Raw genomic sequence first — 14693 nt, 5'->3', positions numbered from 1 at the left:
CCGTGTGTACATGTTATACTTGATTGTGTTGATTGGTTGTGTAATGATTGTCCGTCAAGTCAATGTTATTGACTACTATGGACTAAGATTGTTGTTAACAAACCTGGTATTGATTACAATTATTACTGTCTTTTATTGAGATTATCAATACCATCCATTACAGTACTTGTCGGTACATTTATATATCGATACTATTATTTGTTACTACTATGATCTGCCAGCATAATTAATTACCCGTACTTTTAGTTGCTAGTATATTAACTGTCAGTATCGTTATATTTAAATATTATCTGATATTTATCATCAGTGATAGGGTGTTTATATTATTCCAAAAACCCATTAGTACTGACGAAAATGTATATATTATTTGAGATTTACGACACAATTCGATGGAACCATATAAGACCTGTTGATCTGGAGTACTTTAGAAGCAAAAAAGATCTAAGGTCGTCTTATCGAGAGCAGTTCTTCCGTTTCTAAAGAAAAATCTTCCAACAACAGACAGACGCCTTCACCATTTCAGGTTTATCTCTAAAAAATCCTTGATATACATTTTATTTATGGATTAATTTTAATGCATATGATGGAATCTAAAAAATAGTGCATCTAGTGGGCCGATATTAACAGCAAATATTTGGTCGCCTGTAATGTTTGTTACGTGCGATCATTATAGACATGAACCGTTATTTATCGGCGGTCGTTTCCCAACCCTTTTCCACGATACAAATCAAGGCCCGAGACCGACTTTCCCAGCGGGATGACTAAAGGCCGAGCCACGTGTCGCCTTACCTGATCGTGGGGGCGCCCGACCGTGAAACAAAAGCCAAACGGTATCATTAGCCGCCGCCGCCGCTTTTTTCTGTTTTGTTTCCAACATAAATCTGGCAACCACGCCCCGATTGCGCCACCGCCGCCTGCCTCCGACCCCGTGATTTTGTTGACCGACCTAATGACATTTAAATGAGTGGTAATTGCTTTTTTTGTTTTGGCAGGTCGAGAGGGGCGAGCCGGAGGGCTGTGTCGATCGAAGGAGGCGCCGTCCCCGATTACTTTATTTGGTTCTTGTAGTGAGAATTCCTTTATTTTTTCTCTTTTTTTTCGATTTATCAGTTGATTAATTATTTTTTTCTTGTCTTTGCTGGTTGTTTTGCGAAGTTGAATGATTAGAAAATGCTTAACAGTCTTCTTGATTAATTAATGTAATGAATTATAATAGCTGCTATTTTAAAGTTATCAATACTTTTTAGTAAAAACCATTAAATTGTTTATTAATTAGTTTACCAGTTAATTGCTTTTAACGCATGACGTTTGCTTTGTGAAAGATTATCCGTTTATTAACATTGTAATTTTAAACCTCCATAATACGATTTTTTTGATAAAATCTATGTAAAACTAATAATTGTAAATAAAAACTAAGTGGCTACTTATATATTATATCTTTCAAATGAAAATTATTCATGTGCTGTAAAAGAGTAAAAGCAACAACAGAACTGGCAATAACTAGTAATAAAATAAATAATAACTTTTTGTATATACATTTTTTTACACTTAATTACATGTTACATTAGATGTGGCACACCGTGGTAGACTGAACTTCAAATGTCCTATTTTGATTGAATTGATATTGAATCGATAAGTTGAGACATGAATTATGATTGAGTATGCTTATCCGTACGTATATTATTTATGATTTAATGTAAAATAAAGATATTGTGGGTTTTTCAGTCACATACTGGGGGATTTGTATGGAAGAGAAATAGTATTACAATCAAGGTTTGAATCACTATCTTTCGAACGCTTATCTAGCCAATGCTTCTGTATGGTTGCGAAATTTAAGATCCTTTAAATGCAATGCTCAAAAGAAATTCTACATATTTGTCAAACAAATTCAGACACGCATATTGCAATTGTTTGGACATGACTGTCACCTGAAATACCTGATAATGAACGAGTCCCCTACAGACTTGTGGTGAAATCAACCTTTTGGGTGGAAGACGAAATGGGCACCTCCGAAAAAGACATGGTTCAGATAGGGCATGATTATTGAAAACCATCTGAAAAACAGGTGCCTGACATTGTGACTGATACCAGAATAAAAGAGTGAAGAATGTTTGAAGTTTTGCGGCATCAATGGCACCGTATTGGTTAAGAAGTAGACACTCTCCTCGAGCGTCGGCTATTGATTTATGATGATGAATAAATAATGGAAACGGAAGCAAACCATTATTAACATTATGATATAATGTCAGCTGCTAAAATTAGCCAGGATATCGATGGAATTCATACAGTTACACTGGCTACAACAAGATATACTGTTGCCTATTGCAGTTTGTAAATTCATTTTATTCCAGTTAAGTTCCAGTTAAAAAAAGAGATACAACGCTGCCTGATAAGTTCGAACATGGAACGAAATGGATTCATATTCAAATTCAATTGGATTCATTCGAAATGGAATCAATCTGTAAACACCACTCCGCTGTCACCACTCAATGTTTGCAAAATTCTTCAAAATATTAGTGATAAGATGTTATTAACCGACAAACACTGTTTTGAGCTTTGGTTGTTTTGATAAATTTCGAATCGCTGCTTTATATTTGTGATTACTCTGGCTGAAAATGCCAAAGCCAAATAAATAGTCAGTCAGAAACAGCTTAACAGAAACGAACTAACTTTAAACAGAAACGAGGTATTGGGGGCCCATTCTTACCAGTTAAATGCGTTAGAGAGGTAAGTATTGATACTATTATATATTAAACTGTTGGATTTTTTATTTAAAATATTTTTGTTGTGTTATAGCTGTACAGAATATTAGTATAGCCACTATAAGTAAGATCACCCAACTTGAGGAAATACACCAATTTTGGATTAACCGAAAAGAAAGTATTTACATACCTTGATGTTAGCTCTATTCAAAATTAAATTTATGAAATGTACAAAAACGGTGAGTTTTAATATAAAAATAATTTAATACAATTATTTTAGAGATAACTGTTAGTGTGGCAAATATATTAGAAAACTTAGGGATATGCAGCTCTTTGAGGGATTTAAGTCATCATTTGACCACAGACAGAGATATTTCAATATAGAACATTACGCCACGCTAATGAAACAAATATACGTAAAATAAAAGTAATTGGGTTTTGTTAATTATAATATTTTTTAATAATTTATTGTAGATATATTGTTCTTCCTGTTAGAAACAAAAAGTTCCCGACAATGTCGTCAAAGGCTGTAATTAAAGATTGATTTACAAAACATAAATTAAGTTTTGGAGATATCATGTTAAAGAGTGAAGTATTTCAAATTTTCATTTCGGTTTGAATAAACTCCATTAGACACACAGAAGTAGAAATTGACAGATGATGGAACTGTGAACTAGTGTTAGATTGGAAATTAACAGCTTAATTATTGATATAAATAGTGCCCCAGATTGCGACAGTGAGCGAATGAAACTTCTTGGATGTGGAATTATGATTCTGTCCTGACAATACCAAGACAGGGTGATGAGAGTGTAAATAACTAAATGTGAGTATATAATTTATATAAGATAACTGTTTAAAATCGTATTGTAAATTCGAAAATATTTTTTACATGGATATGTATGTATTTGTTCAGATTATATATGAGCATTTCGTTAAAATGTACCCACTCCACTTAAAATGTACTCCAGAGGATATCATAGATGGTTTAGAAAAAAGTTCAATGTAAATAGAATAAAATAACTCTAACCTACAAACTACTGTGACTGTTTCATTAATTGTAGTTTAAGTCCGTCGATAATATATGCATTAGATGTACTGTAATGTGAAAATAAATTATATTTTATAACATTTTTGTTTCATTATTTCATTTATTAGAGTGTTCATATTGAAGCTACAATAAATTCAAATTCGTAAAATGTCAATTTAATAGGTTAATTGAAAAGTCCCCGGCCTGACACATTAAATCCATATGTTTTTTAGTAAGCCCTAACCCTCAAAAGATGCGTGTTAAAATTTGGCAGCTGTCGGATCATTAGTTTGTAAAGTATAGTATTTTGAGTGAAGCAACTTTTGTTGTGCAAAAATATTGCTTTTTGAAGGATAAAAACACAGTTGAAGCAAAAACAGAAAAAGATTGTCGAGATTCCGGACAATGCCCCAGAAAAATTAACCATCAAGGATTGGTATGCTATGTTTAGACGTGGTGAAATGAGCAGCGAAGACTGTGAACGCAGTAGACACCCAAAGGAGGTTGTTACCGACGATAATTTTAAAAAATCAACAAAATGATTTTGAATATGTTATAATGAATATGTTTATAATGTAAATTGAAGTTGAATGAGATAGCAGACACCCTAAAGATATCAACTGAACGTGTATATCATATCACTCACGAATATTTGGGTATGAGAAAGCTCTGTGCAAAGTAGGTGTCGCGCGAGCTCACTTTTGACCAAAAACTTGACTTGACTTTTGAACAAAAAGACGAGTTGATGATTCGGAGCAGTGTTTGAAGATGATCAAGTGTAAAAAACCCGAGTTTTTGCATCGATATGTGACTATGGATGAAACATGGCTCCATAATTTGACCCCGAAGACCAATCGACAGTCATCCGAGTGGACTGCACACGATGAACCCGCTTCAAAGCGTGGGAAAACGCAACGGCCGGCTGACAAGGTTATGGCGTCTGTATTTTGGGATACGCATGGAGTAATTTTCATTGACTACTTTGAAAAAGGAAGGACCATTAACAGCAACTATTACATAGCGTTATTGGACCGTTTGAAGGACGACATTGCTGAAAAACTGCCGCATTTGAAGAAAAAGAAAGTGCTGCTTGACCAAGACAATGCACCGTATCACAAATCGGTGAACACGATGGCAAAAATCCATGAATTGGGCTTCGAATTGCTTCCTCATCCACCATATTCTTCGGATCTGGCCCCCAGTGGCTATTTCCTATTCTCAGATCTCAAAGGAATGCTTCTTGGATGAAATTTTCGTCGAATGAAGAGATGATCGCCAAAACTGAGACCTATTTTGAAGCAAAGGACAAATCGTACTACAATAATGTTATTGAAAAGTTGGAGGGCCGCTATAATCAGTGTATCACCCTTGAAGGGAATTATGTTGAATAAAAAAAACTAATTTTGCCAAAAAACATGTGTTTTACTATGGTAGGCCGGAGACTTTTCAATTGACCTGTTAAATGCGACAACATTGCACCGTCTGGTCGTCATAAATTGAGGTGACGTGAGTTCACTGCTATTTTGGATATACTATATACCGGTGTGCGGGAATCAAGCTTTGGTGGACTTGTATTTGTGAATGTGTGACTTGTTTATTGTAGTCTTTGTGTAACGGTGGTCTAGTACAGAGTGATTGATTTGTCTGTAACTTTTACGAATAGCTAAATGATCTTTATAGCATTTTTAAGCATATGACGATAATGGGTAATCAATAGACTTATTCTATGAAATAATAGGATGATTTATATGACAGTAAACTAGTAAACGTATTATATGCGAGACTATAATTTGATAGCCATTTTTGATTTTGGAGTAAAGTAATTAGAATAATTCGGTTTTAATATCGAGTTGGCGTTTTGAGAATCGCGGGTACCGGTCGGACCGTTCCCGCGTTTCCGCTTCGGATTTTCAACAGTTTAATATAGGGAAAACCCGCTCCCCGCTCCGCCCGCCAGCTTCCACTCGTCGCGCCTTAATTGCTTCAGGGTAAAATCAAGTCGCGCTCGAACGGCTCACCTACCCCGTTACGGCACGACCAATTTCGGGCAACAGTCAAGAGGTCGTAATTTAATTTCGATTAGGGGTACTTACCCGAACTCGCTAAACGGCTGCTGGTCGGTCCGAACATTTGATAAGGATCTGGAACGGGAAAAAATAGAAATTATTTCCAGGGATTATTAGTTCAAATTGCCGGGTCGCGTTTTTGACAGTTGCACATTATGATCGGCTTTTGTAAATTTTTCATATTTACTCTTTTTATTATTGTGATATATTTTAAAGTACGTTCCAACAGCTAGAAATCTGTATAAAACAAATACTTTTTTTAATTTACTTATATTAGTGATTGCCCTGTGATTGAAATTCGACCACGGATTATTAAGTTGGTTATGTTTTTCCCATAATAGAGTAAATAGTAGTGCTGGGAACTATCGACTGAAATCGACTATCGACCGTTTAGTAGTTGACTACTTTTTACTATCGATTGTTTCAGTCGACTGTTTTCAATCGCTATTCAGTGATTTTGTTACTATTTACTATCGACTGATTCAGTCGTGTACTTTTAGTTACTATTTGTGGTTCTACTAGTTTCATTCGACTGATTTTTGACGTTCTGGCTGTGTCGTCCTAGCCGCGACCTTGACAAAAATGTACCCAATTTATGCTTACATAGATTTATATGTAATTTTTATAGTTTTTTTGGTAGTTTGCTTGTAAATAACAATATATTGTATATTATTTTGGAATGATATTTTTCAAGATATTTAGTATTCAGTAATTATAGTCTATTAAAAATAGTTTTAGTAATGCATCATAGATATTTGTGTCGTCAAACATTGTAATCAATTCTGAGTTTTAGTTTTGTTTGGCTTTGGTATACAAGAAAATTTTAATATAAATTAAATAATAGAACAAAAATGAAAACTACAGTTAATTATACAGCCAGAATAATTTATAGGTAATAGTTAAAACCTCTTAACACTATTACATTAAATAATTTTGCATACTTCTGACAAACGGACGGCGGCCGGATGCAAAATTATTCAAAATTTTAGTTATTTTTACTACATAAAAAACCGACAAACCTTATTTTTACGCTTTGATTATTTTGATAATTTTAAATCACTCCGTAATATATGATATCATTTTGTTTAAAAAGGCTGAAAACAATAGATAGTCACGGTCACAAATTGGTTGCGGCTTTAATAAAATATTTCGAAAAGGAACGAGATAATGGAGGCTCCCTTTTGCCTTTCCGTTAGAGAGGTAAGTATTGATGATATTAAATAATATAAGTCACTACTATTTTATTGAAAATTTTTTAAAAAAGCACATATAAAATTAACTGCTCCAAGCAATTATCTCTGTCCTTTCCTCTCTCACAATTTATACTGGATAGGGTTCGTACATCTTCGTCTGACATCGAGAATTGAAAAAAAAACAATCGAACCTTGCATTTGACTGAAAAGAGTAATTACTATTTTCAGTCGCTGGTTTTTTGACTATCGACTATTTCGATTGTTTTCAGTCGATAGTTCCTAATGCTAGTAAGGAGAATCATTTTAAAATGATATATTACCAAAACTAGTTTTCAGAGTACTTTCAATATAGGATCATAAATGTATTTATATAACAAGAATTAGCCTGACAGCATCTTGCCGTACAACGCTGCCAGAATTTGATTTTAAAAATTACGCGTCCGTAATTGAACGACGTTGAAAATGACGAATGTCTACCGTCTAAGAGTCGACGCATATTTTTAAAAATATTTTAAAGTTTCCTTTTTACCAACTAGGTGATTATCTGGACTGGACCTACAGTTTAACGTGGGCTCCGAACCACGGTCTTCGGCATTAAACGTCCGGTCTTACACAGCCTGGTTACCGACGTGACTGGTATGGTTATTCCTTGTCGGATTTTCCACTGTTGCTTTTAAGTACAATGATTGTATCACAAATATAAAGTACATCTATGCTCCAGCAGGAATCGAACCCGCGACCATCGCAACAGTAGGAGGACCATCCTGTCGCCTTAACCACTGCGCCAATTAAGCCGGCTTCGAGGCAATTTATTATAATACAACCTAAAATATTCGAATTGATCTGATTAGTTCTTGGTTGCTTCATTTAAAGCCATATTTTAAGCGTATTTCGTTTTATTAGAATTTATTTATTTTTGGGACATATTGCACAAACATATTAAGCTAGAACATTCTTCCTCGATATAAACTTTAACCGGGCCAAATTTCACGCCTCCAGGTGTATTCGTTTTCGTTAAGAAGGGAAGCAACATTTTCGCTAAGCCCTAAGCTAATTAATATATAGAAGATATTATCACTAGTCGTTATCCACTAACTTACAACTTTACAGTAGTACACACATTTACAATAGTAGGTATTTATTTAAGAAGACTCATTCACTCTTACTTAGTTACTAAGTTAGTAGCCCTTTTCAATACTTTTATATTTTAAAAATATCTTTTGAATGGAATATCAAATGTCAATGGTTAAACAAAGTGTCTTTGTTTCAATGAATTTAAATTTACTTTTTACATTGATTGAAATTGTCCATCTTTAGTTTTTTACCGTTTTGGTAGTATCTCAAGATCAATCTGATCTGGTGTATCGTCATAAGTATTAAACAATTTGGAAGAATATGTTATAATTAAACACGTTCTGTATACTACACTATACAAGATCACATGGTTTGTTTGTCTTGAGTCTGCGTCCTAATTCAATGTCGCCCAAGATTTGCTACACTTCGGCATTTACACGGGAGTGGAATCAATCAATCACAACACTTCTCAGCGCTGTTTTCTAATATACTTGCACTGATTTAATCTAATTGAATTTTATATCGCACGTCTGTGTCCACTTAATTATGTTATAACTCTTGGTTGTTTTTGTTGGCTATTGTTTTCAACAGTAAGTATGCGAAGTGTCTAGTTTAGTTAGTAAGTAAGTAAGGACTATGGTCTAAAATACTGAAAATAAGTGCAGATTTGTTGAATATCAATGATAATGCTGATTCAATCCTACTCTAATATAAACTTATGTACAAGTTTGTATGTATTTTACGGGAAAAATAATTTCGCCATTGTTACATATGTGAATCATAATTTTAATATGTTTCTTTTTATTTACTATTAGTGCATCATAAAATGAAAAATCAAGCATATACATTTTATAGTATTTATAATAAAGCTAATAGATAGATATTTCATATTACTTGCATATATATCACATCATTAGATTATGTTATATCGGAAATTATGTATTTTAGAATTATGTCTTTATAATCAGTGGACTTACAGGATTTCTGATTTAATCTAGTGGAATTTAGAGCGGAGGGCCTAATTTATACTTTATTACATTGGACACTTCTGTAACTACCAGTAACACATTCATATATTCATACATTCAAATATTCATACATTCATGCCAAAGTTCACCAATTATTACGTTTTGCTTTTTATTAAGTGACAATTTACTGAAATCTTAACAATATATTTTTTGACTCACTAAAACACTAGTTATAAAATATTTTACTTTCTTTGCTCAGCGGCAAGTAATGATGAATACTATCGACGACAAAAATTAACCAAAAATCGATAAATATTCATACACTGAGCGATTTGACGTTATAAAGTGATACTATATGATATGAAAAGTGATTCTTAGGAAGACTGAAATGAGCTGTCTTTTTGTGACTGCAGCATGATGAAAAAAAGTGTGAAATGTAGTATATGACATGACAAATCCTTAATATTTATTATAAATTCTATTAAAGGAATTAAAAATAGTCAGTATTAATTTTTTTAATATGTGCAAAATTACACGGTTATTAGTTTTTTGATTTTTGTATTATCTACAGGTGAATCTAATAGTGACATTTTTTATCGAACATTAAAAATCGATACAATATATTATTTAAGTTTAGAATAAATATTGAGTATATGGGAGAGCATGTAAAATAGAAAACCATTTAGTAAACATGCGATAATTCAGTGAAGTAATGAAATGATATCGAATTTTTAGTAATATTGTTGAAGACATATAACCTTACTACTTAACGTATCCGCTTTTATATATAAATATGTTGTTTTAAAATTCTTACAGACATAACAGAGGCAAATATAGAAAACTTATCCATCGTTTTTAACAGAATATCGACCGTCGGCAAACATATTCTTATCTCGTTCATGGTTATTGCGAAATTTGAAACGCATCTTTTCGCATTTTCGTTCCCCCTATGTGTGGGGTTGACGGAGACGGTGTCACGCGGTGGCGCCTCCGACTCACCGAACTCACTCTTGCGGATCATTTTCACTTTATCAGCCATGTCATACGAACGAGAACAGGATTTATCGGTATCGGGGAGAAGCAACCCCCTTCCTATCAAGTTATCCTCCATAAAAGAAAACACTGATTATAGTATTCAGTATGTTCACGTTGTAATCAGCTTGCAAAACCAGTACTGCTTTAAACTGCCAATTAAATTGTTTAGTTTGACACATGTAAGTGTTTTAAATTTACTAGAAATATTATCTTTTATATCCATAGAAGAGTAAGCAAGGTTTAACAGTAATAGAGCATTAATTAATATTTAATTTTAATTTTTTTAATGTAATATACAGTGTTTCAAAGATTTGTATTTTGTTGTGTGATGATATTTATTATAGTGAATTAATTATTGTTTTTAGTGTTCTGGTAGTACATTTATGTATTTTTGCGCACTAAGACATTTAGGAAAAATTATCCGTTTGGTTGACAAAAACTAATAGGTTTTCTTTAGACTGTAATAGAAATATTTTAATACACAAGAACTATAATGGTCGACTTGTTTGGCGTAGTGGTAAAGTCGACAGGACGGTTCTTGCTTCGATAGTCGCCGTTTCAAATCCTGTTCGGACATTCCAGTCGAAAATTTATGTTTGTGATTGTTCAACATTTGTGATTGTCCTTAAGGAAGGAAAAAATCCAACAAGGAAAATAATTCAAGTCATGCTAGTAACCAGGCTGGGTAAGAGCGAATGTCTTCTGGCATAGTCTCTAAGCTGGACATTGGACAGTCGGTATGCTTAATGCCGAGGACCGTGGTTCGAAGTTCACGTTAAACAGTAGGTTCAGCCTAGATAAACTCTTGTCGGTAAAAAGGGGACTCTAAAATATATAAAAAGAAATATCATTTAATGAATGCCAGCCACTGCCTGTCGGTGTTCTTAATGCCGAGTTTCGGAGCTCATGTTAAGCGGTAGATCCATTCCAGATGAACCCTAGTTGGTAATAAAGAGACAATATATTTCAGAAATGGATTTTTGGAATTTGCAGATAGTCCTATGTTATATAGAGAGAATAGGTTAGATTGCCAAGCTTGCTACATTGTCACTTTGTCCTTGTAAATTAAAAATTTAAAAATTAAATATAAAGTTTCAATATTTTATAAATGTATAAAAAATTTCATGTTGAGTATTAAGTAATGACGCAATATTACGTATTACGTATGGAAATGAAATGAACATTTTTTTTATAAACTAAGTTGAATGTCCAGCGGTGAAAGTGTCTGTAGTTTCTAAAATTTCAGTTTATATAGTTTGTAAGTAAATTAAAATTCCCTTACTACTTTAATAAAATCTTCTAACGATCCCAGTGGTAAGTGTTTAGGATCAAAGAAATATTTATATGTTACAATATGAAATAACTGAACAATTATTAAATAATATTGATTACTTTTTCTCAGATTTTCCTTCCAGTTATTTATAAGACTGAAACAATATTTTGTCTTGACTGTTTTTGACTAAGGAAAGGAACTTACCACCGTTTTGGTTATATTCGTCTCTTGGTAACCATAGTAAAACATAGTTTTTGGCTTTTTTTTATTATTTTTTTTATCCAACACAATTCCCTTCAAGGGTGATACACTGATTACAGCGACTTTCAAACTTTTCGATACCACTTTTGTGGTACGATTTGTCCTTTGCTTCAAAATAGGGATCAGTTTCGGCGATCAACCTCTTCATTCGACCAAAATTTCTTCCCATCGAGCATTATTTTGAGATCTGAGGACAGCAAATAGTCGCTAGTGGCCAGATCTGGAAAATACGGATGATGAGGAAGCAATTTGAAGCCCAATTCATTGATTTTTGCAACCGTTTTCACTGACTTGTGACACGGTGCATTGTTTTGGAGAAGCAGCACTTTCTTTTTCTTCAAATGCGGCCGTCTTCAGCAATTACGTCCTTCAAATGACCCAATAACGCTATGAAATAGTCGCTGTTGGCGGTCCTGCCTTTTTCAAGGTATTCAATGAAAATTATTCCATGCGCATCCCAAAATACAGACGCCATAACCTTGCCCGCCGACTGTTCCCATGCTTTGGAGCGGGTTCATCGTATGCAGTCCACTCAGATGATTGTCGATTGGACTTTGGAGTGAAATGATGGAGCCATATTTCATTCATTGTCACATATCGACGCAAAGATGCTTGATCATCTTCAAACACTGCTCCGAATCATTAACTCGTCGTTGTTTTTGGTCAAAAGTGAGCTCGCGCGGCATCCGCTTTGCACAGAGTTTTCTCATACCCAAATATTCGTGAATGATATGATGTACGCATTCAGTTGATATCTTTAGAATGGCAGCTATTTGATTCAATTTCAATTTACGGTCATTCAAAATCATTTTGTGGATTTTTTAAATGTTTTCGTCGATAATTTGGGCGTCCATTGCGTTCATCGTCTTCGGTGCTTATTTTACCACGTCTAAACCTAGCATGCCAATCCTTAATGGTCGATTTTTCTCGGGCAGTGTCCGGAAACTCGGCATCAAGCCAAGTTTTTGCTTCAACTATATATTTTTCCTTCAAAAAGCAATATTTTATCAACACGTGAAATTCCTTTTTATCCATCTTTTCACAATAACCAAAGTTGCTTCACCCAAAATGTTATAATTCACAATCGGGTCAAAATCGGTATCAAAGTCGGTAATGATCCGACAGCTGTCAAAATTATACACGCATCTCTTGAGGGTTGAGGTTAACTATAAAATATAATGATTTAATTCTAGTAGCGCCATCTATGTATCAGGTCGGGGACTTTTCAATTGAGCTGTTATAATTTTATATCCTATATTTATTTTTAGTTAATTAAAATTTTAAACTAAAGTTTCAAATATTGTTTTGTATTCAATAATAACTAAATTTAATACATAGTGCCTTGAAGTTTTCGAGTAAATTATCTTAGTTGGGTTAAAATTATAATTGCTTATGAGAATTGTGCATAGTTAAAGTTCAGTTATACTCCAAATAATTTTTAAATTACAATAATTTAAACAAATAATAAATTTTAAAAAAATTAAAACCGAATGCAGCTGCTATTGCAGATTCCTATCGATCTCAAATAAAAAAATTGAATAACATGTTATTGTAAAACAAGATCAGCAATAGCGACTAATAGGCGCAAAGTTATCCTCTTACATGACAATGATTGCGTACACGTTGCAAGAGTTATATGTTGTCCCCAAGACATACTGTCCTCTAATTACTACTTGCTCAGATCTACATAGTGCGGTTTAGTAGCTATACGGTTTTGAAAGGTTGAAGCACCAACATAGTTCTTTCCAGATGGTATCGTTATGTTGTACGAAAGATGGGGAAAATTGTAGAATATGATAATAATATTTTGTTACATTATAAAATATTGTACCAACTTTTCCCAATAAATACCTTTCTAAAATAAGAAAATGATTATAATACATGTAATCACTTAATTAGTTATACGGTTTATTAATTAATTGTTAATACCACGTAGTATAAAATATATCTAAGTGTCCTTTTTGAAGTAAATAACATTGTGTTATTATATTTTTTGGACCTATTTATATATCACTGTGTCCATATTCGTCATTAGTACGATTCACAATATTTCATCTTGGGATTAAATCTCGAAAAAATAAAACCGTAACGGACAGATGGCAAAGCCAATGAACGGTCGAAGAGTAGATTCGTACGTGATCCCCTTTTTACACAAATCTAATTTTCCCAATTTCGGCAATCAATCGATCTTCGATTCGGACGGTCATCGGATCGACGGTGGGGCTCCGCTCGTCTGTCCTTTCCATCAAATAAATGTTAAATCGTACACTGTTTGCCCAGCAAAATCGTGCATTACGAAAAGTAGTCCTAGACAAACAGGAGGAGTGACTGTGCCGCGCGCGCGAACAAACAAAGACGCGAATCCAGACAGCGGCGAGACCATTTATTAGGAAAAAAGGACCCTCGAATTATCTGCTACGGCTGAAATTAACTTTTCCACGCCGAGAGGGTTGTTTTTTTCATCGCCTCCATAGTCCTCCGGTGAGACTTGGCTAAATTGTTCATCTTTCGGAGCTTTTTTCTCTGACCTCTCTCTTAATTGTGCCTTTATCTTAACGGCACTTCCAAAAGAACACTTCAATATATTGCTTGTTTTATTCATTTAAAAATATTGATGTGTTTAACAGATAGTACAGGGTGTAGCATATATGTGAGGAAATATCTGCATGTAGATAGCGTGGTTTATAATGATCAGTACTTTTATTTAATAGTAGTGTTGGCAGTGGCGGCTCCTAAGAAAAAAATTAAGATGTTTTTTTTTTGTAAAAACACACGCAATTTTTTAAAAATTAATTCTATCCTAAGTTCTTTTCTGTTTGCAAATTTAGTAATCACTTTGTCATTAAAATTGTCTATTTCTTAGATAAACTGACGATTTTTAATAATTGTCTAGTCCTAGTCCTTCAATGTGTTTCCTAGTATCTGATGTATCTGATGCTTCACTAATGATGTTATCAATATTATTTCGAATTTGAATAATACAGCATTCAAAATTATCAATAGCGTCTCTTATTCCACCAGGTTGCATTTTGCTTTTCTCTAGTTGGTTAAAAAAGATACCTACATGGGGCATCACATGATGGAAAAAAGTTAG

At 33.6% G+C, this 14693-nt stretch overlaps 1 protein-coding gene across 1 annotated transcript in view; it reads right to left on the bottom strand.

Annotated features, from left to right (window-relative positions):
* Ets65A (DNA-binding protein D-ETS-3) overlaps positions 1 to 14693 on the bottom strand; it is a 158399-nt gene that overhangs the window by 25413 nt on the left and 118293 nt on the right. Inside the window, exon 7 of the mRNA XM_076407008.1 lies at positions 5823 to 5870. Coding sequence (XP_076263123.1) covers positions 5823 to 5870 — 48 coding nt within the window. The remainder of the gene's footprint in view (positions 1 to 5822; positions 5871 to 14693) is intronic.

Source organism: Rhynchophorus ferrugineus, unplaced genomic scaffold (assembly GCF_030347505.1).
Source record: "Rhynchophorus ferrugineus isolate W39M unplaced genomic scaffold, kcgeb_rfMv2 rfM6, whole genome shotgun sequence".
Lineage (NCBI taxonomy): Eukaryota > Metazoa > Arthropoda > Insecta > Coleoptera > Curculionidae > Rhynchophorus > Rhynchophorus ferrugineus.
Note: the sequence above shows the minus strand (reverse complement) of the source record. Positions and strands in the feature narration are given on the sequence as shown.